This window comes from Sphaeramia orbicularis, chromosome 22 (assembly GCF_902148855.1).
Source record: "Sphaeramia orbicularis chromosome 22, fSphaOr1.1, whole genome shotgun sequence".
Classification (NCBI taxonomy): Eukaryota; Metazoa; Chordata; class Actinopteri; order Kurtiformes; family Apogonidae; genus Sphaeramia; species Sphaeramia orbicularis.
Genome location: NC_043978.1, coordinates 25,768,050 through 25,784,878, shown reverse-complemented (window position 1 = coordinate 25,784,878; position 16,829 = coordinate 25,768,050). Strand labels below are relative to the sequence as shown.

The window sequence follows — 16,829 nt, the reverse complement described above, 5'->3', positions numbered from 1 at the left end:
AATGAGGCCATCACTTCAAAATATACAGTAAGTAAACAATGACTGAATAAAAAAATGAATGGTCCAGTCAGTGGTGTCATGATGTAAAATAAAAGTACTTCTAGTCAGCTCTGTGCAGAAAACGCAGGCGAAAGGCTATAAAATCCCAAATATTTCCAACAGGATCTCAATAAAACAGGTGATCATATTTGCAGGATGAGATTACCAGACTCTTTCGCCTCCGTCTCCAGGTGCTTCAGGTCCTGCTGCTGCAAACAGACCTGATGAAGTCAGCACACGCGTGATGATCTTCTCCTCATTCCGCGAGAGCGTACAGGAAATCGCAGCCATGTTGAACCGCCACGTACCGCTGATAAGGGTCATGACCTTTATGGGCCAAGCATCAGCGGGGAAAGGGGTCAAAGGGTTCACGCAAAAGGAACAGCTGGAGGTAGAGATTTAGTTTTTGATTTCTGTTTAGTGGCTTTAGTTTTATTTTGGTTCTCAAACATTTTATTTTTTATTAATTTTATGTATTATGGGCGAAGTTGAGATTCATAGTGTAAAACAGGGGTGTCAAACACACACAGGGTTTCTGCGGGTCATTAAAAAGCATTAAGTCATTAAATAGATTTTGTGAAAATTAAGGCTCAAATGGCATTAAAAAGCATTAAATTCAATGTTCAGAGGCATTAAAAAATTAAATACACTTGTTGGAAAAAAAGCATTGTTATTCACGATTTATTTTTATTATATAAACATTTAATAATTTTGATCGGAAGTATAGTGTGATGATTGACAGGCGGAACCCTTTAATTGTCTATTGTTTATGGTTGATACATGAAGTCACAGCACTGGATGCTTGGAATGCAACGTGCTGTGAGCGTGCTCATGCTGTGGTGAAAGAGCGAAGGGAATATTAGCAACTGTCAGAAAAATGGGAAAATGCAAGTTTCAGCAGAAGTGGTTGGAGGAGGAACTATTCAGAACCTGGTTAAAGCCTGTCGACGGTAAACTGTCATAAAACTATACAGCAGGGGTGTCAAACTCATTTTGGTTCAGGGGCCATATTTAGCCCAATTTGATCTCGAGCGGGCCAGACCAGTAAAATAATGACTTAATAACCTATAAATAATGACAAATCAAAGTTTTTCTTTTTGTTTTAGTTTAAAAAAAACAAATTATGAAAATATTTACATTTTACAAAAAAGATTTGAATAACCTGAAAAAACAGAAATTTCATTTGAAAAATTAGTTCAATTTTAACAATATCTGACTTATTATTTATACATGTATATTACACACAATGTTACATAAACATTTGGTAACAGGCAGAATATTGTTAAAATTTTGGAGTTTGGAAATAAAATTTGAACAATTTCTACAATATTACATCTCTTAATATTAACACCACTACAGATCACAGTGGATCAGTAACAGGAAGAATATTGTTAAAATTGCACATTTCGGATTGTTCATCTTTGTTTTTATTTATGTGTTTATTTGCATTTTATTGTGAAAGAATAGTTTTGTAAATGTAAATATTTTCACAGTGTAATGTTATTTTTTTCTCTTAAATTTTTTCCACCTAATTTTTCACAAAGAAAATTTGTCGTCATTATTTATGGTTTATTTTGTTGTTATTTTCACTTGAGATCACATTGATCTGTATGTGGAACCTGAACCAAAATGATTTGGACAACCTGGACTGTTCAGGTTAATTTTTGCACTTTCATCCCACGGGCCAGAATGGAAGCTTTGGCGGGCCAAATTTGGCCCCCGGGCCGCATGCTTGACACCTGTGCTATACAGCAATAAAAAGCATTAAATCAGATTTGATGATATCTGCAGAAAGCCTGACACGGCCCACCAAAGAGTCTAATCCAGGCAGTGGGATGAATTTGTGAAATGCAAAAATTACAGATATTAACAGTCAGGGGTGTAAAAATCGTTTTAGTTCAGGAGTCATATACAGCCTAATTCGATCTCAAGTGGGTTGGACCAGTAAAATACTATCATCAGAACCTGTAAATAATGGCAAATCCAAATTTTTCTCTTTGTTTTTGTACAAAAAAGTTAAATTACATGAAGATACTTCACATTTACAAACTATCCTTTCAGAAAAAATGTGAATAACCTGAACATTCTGAAATGTCTTAATAGAAGTAAGTGCAATTTAACAATATTCGGCCTGTTTCTAAATGTTTGTGTCTTTCTTGATCCACTGTGATCTGTAAGTTGTAATGCACATAAAAAACTGAAACATATTGTTAAAATTGCACTTGTTTTTCTTAAGAAATTTCAGGTTCATGTTATTCACGGTTTTTAAGTGATAGTTTGTACATTTTCATACTGTAATTTTACTTTTTTCACTCTTTGGAGTTGACATTTATAGGTTACTCTGTTATTATTTTACTGGTCTGGCCCACTTGAGATCATATTGGGCTGCATGTGGCCTCTGAACTAAAATGATTTTGACACCCCTGTCGTAAAAGAAGATATGACATCAAATATGAACTACAAAACCACTGTCTATTAAACTTCCCATTTTGTACAAAGCCACAGTATTGTTCATGAGCCATTTCTGTTTCATCTCTTCACTTCCGGATCCAGTTTTTGTTACTTTTTATGGTTATTCATTTGTTTTCCAGGTGGTGCATAGGTTCCGACAGGGAGGCTTTAACACCCTGGTGTCGACCTGCGTGGGAGAGGAGGGACTGGATATCGGGGAAGTGGATCTAATTGTTTGCTTCGATGCGCAGAAGAATCCCATCCGCCTGGTGCAGCGAATGGGACGAACCGGACGCAAGCGGCAGGGACGCATTGTCGTCATCTTGGCAGAGGGTCGTGAGGAGAGGGTCAGTTATTGATCCACGCAAACAAGATGAAAAAACCTTTCACCCTTAGATGAAAACCGTCTGAGGATACACAGTGTGACACCTCATTCAGCTTTTATCCTAAATCAGTGGTTCCCAACCTTTTTTGGCTCGTGACCCCATTTTAACATCACAAATTTCTGGCAACCCCAGACATTCAAAACCGAGACTTTTTTTTTTTTGGCAAAATTAATTAGTTTTTGATCATGTAATAGTTTGTTGCAAATAAACGTTAATTTTAGACGACATTTAGTCTGTATAATGTATATTATTATGGACAGAGGCAGAAAAGCCAGGTGTAGATTACTGCACAAAGTGAGAATTTAATTTTCCTTGGTCAGGATATGTACAGTCAGTCCAGCTTGGATTTACAAGGCTGACAATTAATACTGAACAAACAAGTACTCAAACTATGAATTATGAAAGAGCTGCAGCATCTGAAACTGACTACAATGAACATTTGAAAGATAAACAGAACCACAGTGCTTCAGTTTCAGCTTCACAGTTTGTCATGTCTTTGATGTATGTGATTGTCTCTCTCAACTCAACATATATTTTTTATTAGTAAGTTTTTGTTTTTATTTTTATCAATTACTAGAAATTCCAGGCGACCCAACGTGGTGTCCTGACTCCAAGGTTGAAAAACACTGGTTTAAACTATACTTCACCATACAATGACTTAAAAACACCTCACTTAAAATTAATAAAGCTTGCAGTTTACTCTGTTACTTTTTGCTCTAAACCTCTTTTTCTGTTGCACCAAAACTCTGAACCTTAATTGAAGATATCCTCTAGTATTAACTCACATTTTAGGAGGTATATAAGTTAAACAATAGTTGTTGTCTTTTTTTTAGATGGACGGAGTGTAACAATCCAGTTCCTTAAAGTAGTTGGATTGTCTAAATCCTTTTCCTGATGCTGCCTCTTTTTTCATTATTTCAGTATTATAATAATTTGGCTGCATGCTGCTCCATCAATTCAGTCAACGTTTTTTTTTTCTCACAGGAGGACAAACTAGAGCTTTGCTATGCTCGACTTCATGAGCTACCTGACTAACTTTTTTAGCTAGCTAGCAAACAACATTTTATTACATAACACAGAAGCTGGAAATTGGCAGGTTTCCCTTTATGTTATAAATGGTTTGTCCCAAACTGACCATGATGAACATTTGACAGATAAACAGTACCACAGTGCTTCAGTTTCAGCTTCACAGTTTGTCATGTCTTTTATGGATTGTGATTGTCTCTCTCAACTCACCATATATTGTTTATTAGTACGCTTTTCTTTTTATTTTTTTAATTACTAGAAATTTCAGGTGACCCCATTTGAATTTCAGGCAACCCCACGTTGAAAAACACTGTCCTAAATGGATTCACTAAACCACCTGTGCCAAATGTTCTTTTTCCTCAGACCTACAACCAAAGTCAGAGCAACAAACGAAGTGTGTATAAATCTATCACCAGCAACAAAAATGGCTTCCACATGTACCCCAACAGTCCTCGCATGCTCCCTGAGGGGGTGAACCCCACCCTGCATAAGATGCACATTACTTGCGGTCAGTTTGACCACCGGGAAACCAGCAGACGGTCTGTCAGAGGTCGACGGTCCACCTCAGAGGGACGCACCTCGCTCATCCACCCTCAGAATATGAGTGAGTAACCAGGCCATAGTAGATTTAGTAGGTTTGTTTTTAAGGCTGAAAAATAGTGCATTTTCAGTCGAAATGTGACGTGGGTTTCATCTATCTTGATGTGTGTGTGTGTGTGTGTGTGTGTGTGTGTGTTTCGTGTCAGTTCGTCAGGGTAGTACGTCGGATGGCTTCTTGAGCAGTGCAGAATATTCCATGTGGGCTTCCACCATGAAACTGAGAGAAGATGAAACTCATCCAACCCTGAAGCAATCACACTTCATGTCCCTACCCAGTGATCTGCCACCACAGGTCTGTACTTCTGTATTTCCTTCGCGTTATTTCTTAACAATAGAAGACAGTGCACATGAGGATAAAGCCACTGTGAGCTGTGTGTATCCAGGCTGTTTTATCCAACACATCCAACATACAATGTAGGTTTAATAGGTCTCTGTGATTTAATACTGTCTGAAAGCAGATATTTTCATGTAGCTGTACGTAAACATGGAGCATACTTCAATTTTGAAAAAATAACAAGTGAGAACATAAACCCTGGTATGAAAAAATGCTGTATTTGTAATATTTTGGACAGATTTATGTGGATTATCAGATTGTCTGGAGGCATTAATGTCACTGCATCTTAAGGGAATTCTTAACTGGTTACAATGCAAATCGGATTTTTCTTGTGATTTCGCTACTTAAGGGTGTTTGTAAAATGACACAGCTTCATATTTTCCTTTTCAAATATTTCCATTTGTGTATTAACTGCTGCTAACTTGAATATAAGTTTTGAGGGTTTTTGCTGGTTCTTAAGGGTTCAGGAAGATTTAAGGAGATCTAACTGCAGAAATGTAATGCAGTATTGACAATTATGTGAATAATTATTGTGTTATTGGAAATTAAGAATCATTGTGTTGTATCTTGGAATGGGCTGTTTATATCTACAGGTATGTTATGCTGCCAGTTTTTTCTTCAGTAGTTCAGAACAGATTTGTATTTTCTAATCATGATTCTTGTTCAGGGCATCCAGTTTATTAATGTATTAATGTATTAGCATCCCCTTCTATGGCTTAGTGTCAGACAAAGTATTGTCTGTACTAAAAAGGATTTTTTTGCTTTTTAATGGCCACCATGAGATAGAGTGAGGTGGAGTATTTATTATTGATTGCAATTTGCTACTTTGTCACTAAATGTCACTTACTATGACACACTGAAAGATGACAAATGAGGAACTTGTAGTAAAAAATATCACACGGGAAGTCAGTAAAACAGGGTTTCTGCAGGTCATTAAAAAGCATTAATAGTCATTAAATAGATTTTGTGAAAAGTAAGGCCTTCAATGGCATTAAAAAGCATTAAATTGGATGTCCAGAGGCATTAAAAAATTAAATACACTTGATGGAAAAGAAGCATTGTTATTCACGATTTATTTTGATTATATAAACTTTTGATAATTTTGATTGGAAGTATAGTATGATGACTGACAGGCGGAACCCTTTAATTGGCTATTGTTTATGGCCGATGCACCAAGTCACAACACCGCATGCTTGGAATGCAACGTACTGTGAGCGTGCTCATGCCGTGGCGAAAGAGCGGAGGGAAAATTAACAAATGTCAGGAAATGGGGAAAATGCAAGTTTCAGCAGAAGTGATTGGAGGAGGAACTATTCAGAATCTGGTTAATGCCTGTTGACGGTAAACTGTCATAAAACTATATATAAAACTGTATTTGCAGTTGGACATGGGCATTACATTTGTTTAAAGTGGCATTAAAAAGGGCATTAAAAAGCATTAAATTAGATTTGCTGCAGAAACCCTGGTAAAACCCAAACCTGCCATAAAAAGCCTCCTATTGTTGACAGGATGTGAACTAATAAACAGCATTTACACTGGTTTTAAAAAAGTCTTTTAAAATTTTGACTTATTAAACCCTGCCTTATCATTCCCTTAATACTTTATTTATTTTTGATCATATCATTTGATGTCGTTAAAGGATGAAGTCTCCAGAGGCGGACCACCGTCCAGAGAGCTGTCTCTGTGGGAGTGGAGACACTGGCAACACAAACCACTTCCTACCCATGAGGCTGACCATTCCCTTCGCTGCCACCACTTTGTTAAAGTGATGGAGCTTATTGACCACATGAAAGAGGAAAATGAGGTGAGAGCAAAAACATAAGTTAAGATTTAGATTTACTTTATTATTTAATCCCCAAGGGGAAGTTCAAAATATAAAATGCGGTCAGCGCTCCACAGAAACAGTCATACCACATCAACAATCAATAAATAAATAAATAAATGGGGGGTTGAAGTATGTAAGAATAAGTCCTCAATAATCTGTTTTCATATGAGCCTGTTTGGCATTAAGCTTAAAGTTACGGTGGTACTACTTTGGGATCAGTGCTCTTTGGTGTGCTACCAGCTAATTTGATCATTTTGACACTTATTCACAATATTTGCACTTGCACAGTTTCCATTAATGATCCAGTTTCAGAAAGGACAGACAACAGCCTCCATGTCCACCAGAGTTTATAAATGGACCAGGAAATAAACTGAAAGGAGTCAGCTGAGTTGCATGTGAACATACAGTTGTTATCTGTGATAAGTTACCACATTCATCGCTTTCACCCTCAAGGCAAATTTCTGACAGGATAAACAGGCTCCATGGCCAAAAAAGTGGTTTAGTATAAAATTAATTAATTCATATTCACCAAGGTTTCCATGCTTTTACTCCTCTTTTTATTTTCCTTTCTCTCCCCATCTTACATTTAAGAAAACACTCATACAGACTGTAGTTAATATTCATTCAGACTCGCATTTTGATGTTAGATTAAATGGATTTCATTTTACATTTCACTCTATGCATGTGCATTTCAGAACAATAGAAGATAGATTGTTTTATTTCAGTTTTTTTTTTTTTTTTTTTTTTACTGGATTTTCAGAGGGTCAAAAGTTTAAAGTTTACAGACACCTGAGTTTTGAGATATTAATCAAAATCGTCGGGTAGCCTTCCACAAGCACAACACTCTGCAGGAATTTTGGCCCATTCCTCCCTCAGAACTCGTGATACTGAGTCAGTAGTATTTTTGGCCCTCCTCATACAAACCTGTTTTTTTCACTCGGATTAAGGTCAGGATTTTGTGATGGCCAGTCCAAAATGTTTACTTCATTGGTCTTAAGCAACATCAGTGACATTTTGAAGGTCTGCTAAGGCCCATTGTTTTGCTCAAAGATCCGCTTGTGTTTGAGCTTTAGCTTCCTGGCTGAATTTTCATGATTCGTGACCAAAGACCATGCCACCAAAAGGTCATATTTGTGTTGCAGTGCTCATTTGCAAACCGTAATCTTTGGATTTGGAGGAGTGTTACAACCTGAGGGTGAAACATATTTAAAAAGGACACAGAAGTCAAAAGGGTATCATTCAGAAAACATGTTTTTATTTTATTAGATGTCTTTTGTTTCATTCTTCGTTGTTTTTAACTTCTTTACGTTGTTTGAATGAGCTGTTTTTAATTAACCAGAACCAACCCCCTTTTTTTTTAAAATTATCTTTATTATATTTTATTACATTTTTTACAACAACAAATGGCTCAGTACAACACTCGGTCAAAAAAAAAAAAGTATGAAGCTGCTGGAAGATAAACAGAGTAAGAGAAAAAAAAAAAGTAGACTAATCCAAGAAAAAGCAACTACTACATAGTATGGACTTATAGTGAAGATAAAACAAAGATCAGACAATCAAGCAGTGACAGGTGAGACCAGTAGTGATCTTATTGTAAACAGGCACCAAAGATTTTCAGTCATTGATGAGGTCTGAAAGCATGGAAGTGACTGATGAGTTCGTGAAAGGTATGGAGTCCAAATTTTCATAAACTGTCCCTTTGAAGAATGAAGTAAACAGGTCAAATAGTCCATAGGAAAGCATTCCATAAGGATTTTATGCCAAGTTGTTTTAGTGGGAGGTTCGTCATCTATCCAGGACATGAAAATATTTTTCCTTGCAGCACATGCGAGGATATCATACAGTCTTTTCAAGCTGGTGTCGATAATGTCCCGACTTGGATGTCCCAAGAGTAGAGATAAAGGGTCCAGTTTCAAAGACACGCCAAGAATCTTTTCCGTATCTTATAAAATATCTACCCAGTAGGACTGAATTTTTAGACGTGACCAGACACAGTGTGTATCGGTTGCTACAGTAGACCTGCACTTCAAACACAGAGGTGAAAGTTGATTATTCATCTGGTGTCTTTTATTAGGAGAGATTTGCACAGGGGGCAGAATTTTGAATTGCAACAGCCTTGCACGGTTACACACTGAGATTTTTTTTTTTGTATGGTTCCAGATTATGTCCCACTCCTCTTTACTGATGTCTACACCAAGTTTGTTTTGCCACACCTGTGCTACACTATGAGTGTTTGTTATGTTCAACACGTCGGTCTGATTCAACACATTATAGAAACGGGATATGGTTTTCTTGGCTAGAACCAAACCCAAAATAATTAAAGAAAAGACCGGAGTGGACCGGCCAAATATAAATAAGGATGGTGCATTGGACAGGCCAACCCCAGCTGTAGAAGCTGCCAGTGCACTGCTACCCTACCCAAAAAACAAGCCACAAAATAACTCCTAACGAAAAGAAAAGGAAGAACATTGCTTGTAGCTTTTATCACTTTGTCACTCTCTGTGACTCTAAAAGTTGTTTCTTAGCGGTTCTCATCCCATCTGGTCACTTTCAGATGCAGACAGACGGACCCTCAGTGTAAATATGTTCACTTATGTGTCTACAAACCAACACTTTGGTGTCTTTGGCAGAACTTCAAAGCTCTTTATTCTAAAAATGCTATTGATGATTTTAGGTAGTTTTTTTGATATTTGAAAGTAGAAATATTACATAAAGCCACTTTAAGGACACGGTGAACTTGGTGCCTTTTCTTCCTTTGAGCTAAAATGAAACCTTTTCTTCCTTCTACTCTCACATCATCAACATACTCAAGGTTAAATCAACCAACAGAGGGAGGATATGTTGTAATAAAATGCTCTGAAATATCAAAAATTTTAAATCCTTTAAGCCAAAGTCTATCTCAGCCAACCTTAACCAGAACACCAGAGTATGTGGACATGCAGGACTGAACAGTGGACGTTACATTGGTTTCTTGTCTTTCTTTCTTCTTTGGTTTCTGTTTTCTTGCCTGCTGATTTAGTAGCAGCTTGTTTTGTGTTCGTAGCTGGTTGTTGTTGGCAGTCTAACATTTCTGGTGGTTTGAAAGGATCAGTTCTATCAACCAGGTCATCAAATCGACAAGATCACACTCCAGCGAAATAACACTAATTATAATTAACCCGTAAAATCTCCTTGAAAGGAAAAAATTGCAACTTTAAAGTATGCTTTTTTAGGCATAGCAAGGCAAGGCAGGTTAATTTTTATAGCACATTTCCTGTACAAGACAATTCAGAGTGCTTTACATAAAACATTAAAAGCATTACAGCAGGGAAGCAATGAAAAGTATAGGCATGAGAAAAAAAAAGAACAACAGATAAATAGATAAAACAGATAAAAACTTTAAGTGTAAAAGAATCAGTGCAGATCTGAAGTGATGAATAAAACTTGACTGCTGCTAATCACTATCATATCTTCTGGGACTGTCCCAAGTTAAAAAATTTCTGGAGGGATATCCAGGCGTCTTTAAGCGTAGTCTTTAACACCCAAATTCCCTTGAAATTTAATATCCTATACCTGGGACATGTTCCTTTTCTGAAACAGAAAAGAGAAATAAAACTGCTGCGAATACTTTTGGTGTTAAGCAAGAAAACAATTACAAGAAGATGGTTAAGCCCAACTCAACCTACACTAGATGACTGGTTTGGAATTACTTTTGAAATATTTAAGATGGAAAAATTAAGACTCCAAAAAGACAAATTCTACCAAATCTGGAAAAACTGGATCTCATTCATAGCCCCCACGAGAGCAGACTTTATTTGATTCCACTGGTAATGTTGTTTTGTAACTTACCTATTTTATTTTTGTGACTGGCTATTGTCGACTACTTTTATGACAGCAGCAGCAGGCAATGTCTCCCCCCGCGATTTTTGTACATAGTTATGTGTTAACTCTTCCTCTTCACTTTAAATCGTACCAGAACCTTCTATAAGTGAATCTGTGAACATCCATGGGCTCTGTCTGTTCTGGGCATTTAGCCAGTATGGGCTCTAAGTGAAAAATTGTCTCCACCTTTGCTGCCTCAGTGCGTTTCTTAATGTTATTGTATCAGTGGCGATTTCTCATAGACTGCTAGGGAAGCCCGGCTTCCCCTAAAATTAAATGGTTAAATATGTACGGGTGTGTTGACATTTCATTGACTACAAATGTGTTAGAACACGTTCATCTCAAAGATGAGTTTGTTCAGAATCAGCTTTATCACAAATCATCAGACTCAGTGTTGTTCACTTCTCCTCCATTCCCGTTGCGCTGTTTTCTCATACATCTCTGCTCAGTGCATTTGTCCGTAGACTGCGGGCGTCTCTGGGCTTCAATGGGACTGAGTGGAACAGTTTTTTTCATTGGCTCAAAACTGGACGGTAATTGGATAAATGCCACGATGTTGTCCCGCCCCCGGATGCCGGGCGTCTCTGGGGGTGAATGGAGCTGTGGGCGGAGCTCGGCCGGGCTGGACGCCAGAATCCCACGTGCTGATTGGAGGATCAATCGAAAGGCTGAATCCCGTTTGATTGACAGCTAGTTTGAGATCTACTCCTTCACTGACACAGTTCAGTTTAATACCGTCGCACATTCTGCTGTGAAATCAGAGAAATCACTACGAAATTACTCGTTCATTTCTTGCACTGTAAATAAAACACACTCGTACTTCCTTGTTTCAATTTAACTTAATTTCAGCGTTTTCTTGTTTCAGTTACATAATTTAATCATTTCTTGTTTGAGTTTAATATCATTTTGTAGATAGTTAAATCAATCAAACTGTCGGCTAGGTCGGAGTGAAAGGAGCATCTCTTGTTTAAAAAGGCTGAAGTCTTATACTCGCAACACAATGGGCCAAGGCTGTCTGAGCAGCCTAGCTCTGCTGGACATTGACAGGACACTGGTCCAGTCCCTGGAAAAGACGCCTACTTGGTACGATAAGGTCACTGACCATTTTCTTAAAAAGGAACAGGGGGCCAAATTTATGTTTAAATAACTTGACTTTTTTTTTTTTTTTTTTTTTTATGTAAGCCGACAATGAGCTTCCCCTGTCTGAAAGACGAGCAGCCGCCACTGTATTGTATTACATTATTATGAGGAGAGTGGATTCTGTAAGGAACTGACACAGCCTAACCCACGATCTGAGATGATCCTCCTCTGAACTTTTATGTCTGGACGTTGGATGTCACTCTCTTTCTGATCTAAAACCAAAAAAAACTGGAATGCCACTTGTTCTTAATTTTGATTAAGTGATGTCATGCTGTACTTTTCTGTCCATTCCAAATAAATATACAATTAAAAAAAAAAGAAAAAAGTGATGAATAAAAACTCTACTCAACCTGGATTTAAATAAACTGAGTGTTTCAGCTGATCTGAGGTTTTCTGGGAGTTTGTTCCAGACATGTGGAGCATCGAAGCTGAACGCAGCTTCTTCGTGTCTGGTTTGAGGTTTAAAACACATTCAGTGTAACTCTATATTTTAGTGTGTTACCCTTATGGTAAATTTGATTATAAATATGAGATAACAGATAATGTAGTTAATGACCTCTCTATTATTCTCTTCTTCAGATTGTTTACCTTTTTCTTTGCCGGTCGAAACACGTAACACACCTTTATCACTGTCAAATATCTTTTACAGCATCAGTGGTGAAGGATATGTTTTGAAATAATATTCCCAACCTCCTTACCTCACCATATGCTCTCTCATAAGACTCTGCCATTGCCAAGTTGTGCAAATCCTTAAATTTGGGTCAGTGATTTAGATAAAAGTGACTATTAGCTCAGGTAATAAGTGGATTCCTTTCACACACACACCCCCCTCCCACCTCAGGTTTAACCACACTAGAAAAGGAGCAAATTTGGCCCACCTGTAAAAACAAAACAGGATTATAATGTGAGATGGCAGCTCACGTCTCACATACCTCAAATGGATGAATGTAGGTCATGAAATTACTTGAGAACTTGAAGAATTTGTGTTTAACCACAAATTTTGCAAGGCAGATTGGATCCCGAGATAATAAGACTCAAAGGAATAGGGACAATATTAACATTCTGCAGTAACTGATGTAAATACGATCCAGTAAATAGGTATGAAAATAATAACAGGCTTTGAAAATCCTGGAGTCATGGAGTTCAGGTCAACTTGCAGTATATTGTAAGTCATTTCCATCTCTTTCTCTGCTTCGTGTCTTATTTCGTCCTTACTCTTTCTCTCTCTGCTTGTTTTGGCTCTTCCATCCAGCTGTTTTTATTTACTTTTTCACTTCATGAATAAAAACACCTAAATGGAAATGCCTCCCGGTATCTCAACAAAGTATAACAGATGGAAAACTTGGAAAAGTCAGTGTTTTGATAAAAGGTAAATGTAGTTGTTATGGAAACGGACTGAGTGAGTGAACTGGTAAATGCAACTGCGATGAATTTGAAATGTTCCTTGAATTAATGTAAGAAACAAACATAAATAGCATAGAATGGGAAACAACCACAAAATGCTGTTAAGACAAACAATGCTCTAGCTCTGTGTTTCCCAAACTTAGGATCAGGATCCAAAATGGGTCACAAATCTGGCTTTATTGGGTCATCAATTAGCAGAGGAAATGTATAGCAATAATATGATATATAAGTTAATTCATTTAACCCATAAAGACCCAGCGCTAGTTTTGTGGCAGTTTGCAAACAAATTTTTCTCTATATTTACCCTTTAAGTGATTTATCACTAATTTTTGTAATATCACCCTCTTTATTTTGCATTTCTACAATAAAAATCAGGTATTTTTTTCTGTGTTTAATTTACTGTCGGCCTGATCACAATCAAGGGTACCAGAAAATGTGCACATATAGATAAAAATAATAATGCTCTATCAAAAAAATCAGACAGGCCATTTTAATTGTCTGATATTTCTCTTTTAAGTCCAAAATATTTTTGTATTATGGTGTCTACTAAAAATTTCACAGGCTTATACCCCTGTCAAATCAGAAATTATTGGGTGTACGGACACTCCAGCCTAATAGCCTCCATATTTAATGCCTACAAAGATATACAAATATTTCAGCACTCAGGATAATCATGCATTGTTTATTGCATAGATGTTGTGTCCAAAGCATGCATGCTGAAAAATTCCATATATTCACAGAAACAATAAAATTAGACCCACATATTTTGAATATGGTGTACGGACACTACTTGGTGTACGGGCTCTACAAGATTGGAATGGAAATCTGGCTTACCACATGGTCGCATCTCTGTTAGATCTGGAACTAAGTCTTCCTGGCACAGGAGGAAATAAACACTTGTGAACAAGTTATAACAATATATCTATAAGGCATATACGCCATATTATTGATGGAAGTATATTGGTGCACGGATGCTACATGACTTTTGGTGAACAACGCGCCATTGAAAACATGCGGTTCGACGTAAACATGCGTTTGCCGCATTGTTACCGAATTTTCTGCAGCCAGGGAGCGTACCAAAATCTGTCTAGCTGTGCATATTTAGTCATAATAATACTTAAATAACAGGTTCCCATTCTATTATTACAATTAAAGGGCTGTAAAAGAAGGGATTTCATAATAAAATGGTTGATTGTCTTAATACTGAAAATAAGAACTGATAATCAAACAAAAATGATCAATAAATGAAAAGCAATGTGATGTGTGTATTTTGTGATTAAAAAAAGACACAGGAGTTGAGTAGTTGAGTAGTAATTATTTATTGTGTTACAAAACATTATATACAATAATTTTGCTGTCTTATAATAATAAAATTGTGCACGTTTTCATGCTCATTGGGTTTGGGCTTATCAGTTTTTATCCAATTTTCTTCAAGTTTGGAGGATTGCAAGATCTAGTAATAAGATGGCCAAAGAAACATTTTGGGAATGGTTTTGGACGTATCTTTTTGCAATACTGATTAGTAAGTGATGCAAATATATTTGTACATCTTGATTGTGATCAGGCTGTGATTATGAAGACCAGGGGTGTCAAACTCATTTTAGTTCATCGACCACATACAGCCTAATATGATATAAAGTGGGCCGGTTCAGTAAAATAATACAAATAATAGGATAAGAACTTTTGAGTGAAAAAAGTGAATTCCGTAATGAAAATGTTTACATACAATTGTACATGAACATAACATGAACAAATATGAACAACCTAAAAGTTCGTTAGTAAAATAAGTGCAATGTTACAATATTACGCCTTAGTTTATCATTTAAACATGTGAATCACAACTTACAGATCACAGTGGATCTACAAATACACAAAACATCAAATAACAGGGAGAATATTATTAAAATTCCACATACTTTCAGATGTTCACATTTTTTGTAAAAGGCTGGTCTGTAAATGTAAACATTTTTGGTTAATTTTACTTTTTTTTTACACTAAAACAAAGAGACAAATTTACAGTTTTCATTATTTATAGGTTACTAGCGGCATTGTACCCGTGGTGCCCTTGTATGATAGCGCCCTCCTGTGGTGCAACAGTGGCATTGTACCCGTACACACTCTTGTGCTGCAACATCGATCACATATGGAGCGGACATCAGACGGACACAGAACGCGCATTATTATATAGATCAGGGGTGTCAAACATGTGGCCCAGGGGCCAAATGTGGCCTGCCAAAGGGTCCAGTTCGGCCCCTGGGATGTTTTTGCCAAGTGCAAAAATTCCACAGTCTTGAATTGAGTTAAGCAAAAAAAAAAGTAACTTGAATCAAGGAAAAAATCTTGAATTAAGCCAAAAAAAAATCTTGAATTAAATAAAAAAAAAATTCTTCAATTAAGTAAAAAAATCTTCAATTAAGCCACAAAAATCTCAAATTTAGCAAAAAATCTTGAATTGAGCCAAAAAAATCTCAAATTCAGCAAAAAATCTTCAATTAAGTAAAAAAAATCTTGAATTAAGCCAAAAAAAAAGTCTAGAATTAACAACTTAAATTTTTTTCTTTGTTTTTGTGCAAAAAATAAGAAATTATGAAAACATTTACATTTACAAACTATCCTGTAACAATAAAATGTGAATAACCTGAATATGAAAAACCTGAAATGTCTAAAGAAAATTAAGCACAGTTCTAACAGTTTTTCTGCCTGTTCCTCAGTGTTTAGTCTCTTTGTAGATCTGATCTATAATGCACATGTAGAAATGATGAGTTGAGGAATAATATTGTTAAAATTGCACATTTTTTTCTTGGGAATAGTTTATAAAAGCAAGTATTTTCATAATTTAATGTTTTGGTTTTTTTTACACTAAAACAAAGACAAAAATTTGGAGTTGTCATTATTTATAAGTTATTATGTTGTTATTTTACTGGTCCGGCCCACTTCAGATCAAATTTAGCTGAATATGGCCCCTGAACTAAAATGAGTTTGACGCCCCTGAACTAAAATGAGTTTGACACCCCTGATATAGATTATCATAGTATTTTACTGGTCTGACCCACTATAGACTGAAATGACCTAAAATTATTTTAACATCCTTGATTGTTAATATCTTCAGTGTAATTTTTGCATTTCACAAATTCACCCCAGGGGCCGGACTGAACCCTTTGGCGGGCCTTTGACACCTGTGATGTAGGTGTTCATTCAAGCTCACAGTAAATTCAGAGGTTATTACATCAAAAACAGAGAAAACTGAAGAAAAAGTGACTTTTTCAGCAAAATCTATCATTAACTGAACATAAACCTAGTGTCTCCATCCACTGTCACTGATCCAACTCCATGGGTTTTACTGGTGAATCAATGTTGTAGAAGATGACAGTGTTTTCACTACGTAGCCTCTGAACGTCCAAATGGGTCATATCTGATGACCATGAAAAGATGACAAACTGTATTTTACACCAGTTATTTACATGGATTGATAGGATTAATGGATCAACAAGTATTAAACAGTTTAGATCAGTTAGATGGTTTTGGTCACCGGTAGATATTTGAGTCTTTATGGGTTAATTAAAATAGAATAAGAGTGCTCTCTGGTAGAGTTAAAAAATGTTGACTTCAGTAAAGCCATGTGGAGAGGTGTCAGTTGTAAAAGGTATAACGAGCACTGAGCTTTGGTTGTACGTTATTATCCAAAACCCTAGACACAGCGCTGGACAATATGTGAAATAGACTCTTTTTTTTTTTTTTTTTTTAACAACATTTGAGTATACAG

At 36.4% G+C, this 16,829-nt stretch overlaps 1 protein-coding gene across 1 annotated transcript in view; it reads left to right on the top strand.

Moving 5' to 3' along the window:
* fancm (FA complementation group M) overlaps positions 1–16,829 on the top strand; it is a 98,231-nt gene that overhangs the window by 42,920 nt on the left and 38,482 nt on the right. The window contains 5 exon segments of the mRNA XM_030126059.1: positions 231–430; positions 2,631–2,837; positions 4,266–4,506; positions 4,649–4,794; positions 6,476–6,640. Coding sequence (XP_029981919.1) covers positions 231–430; positions 2,631–2,837; positions 4,266–4,506; positions 4,649–4,794; positions 6,476–6,640 — 959 coding nt within the window.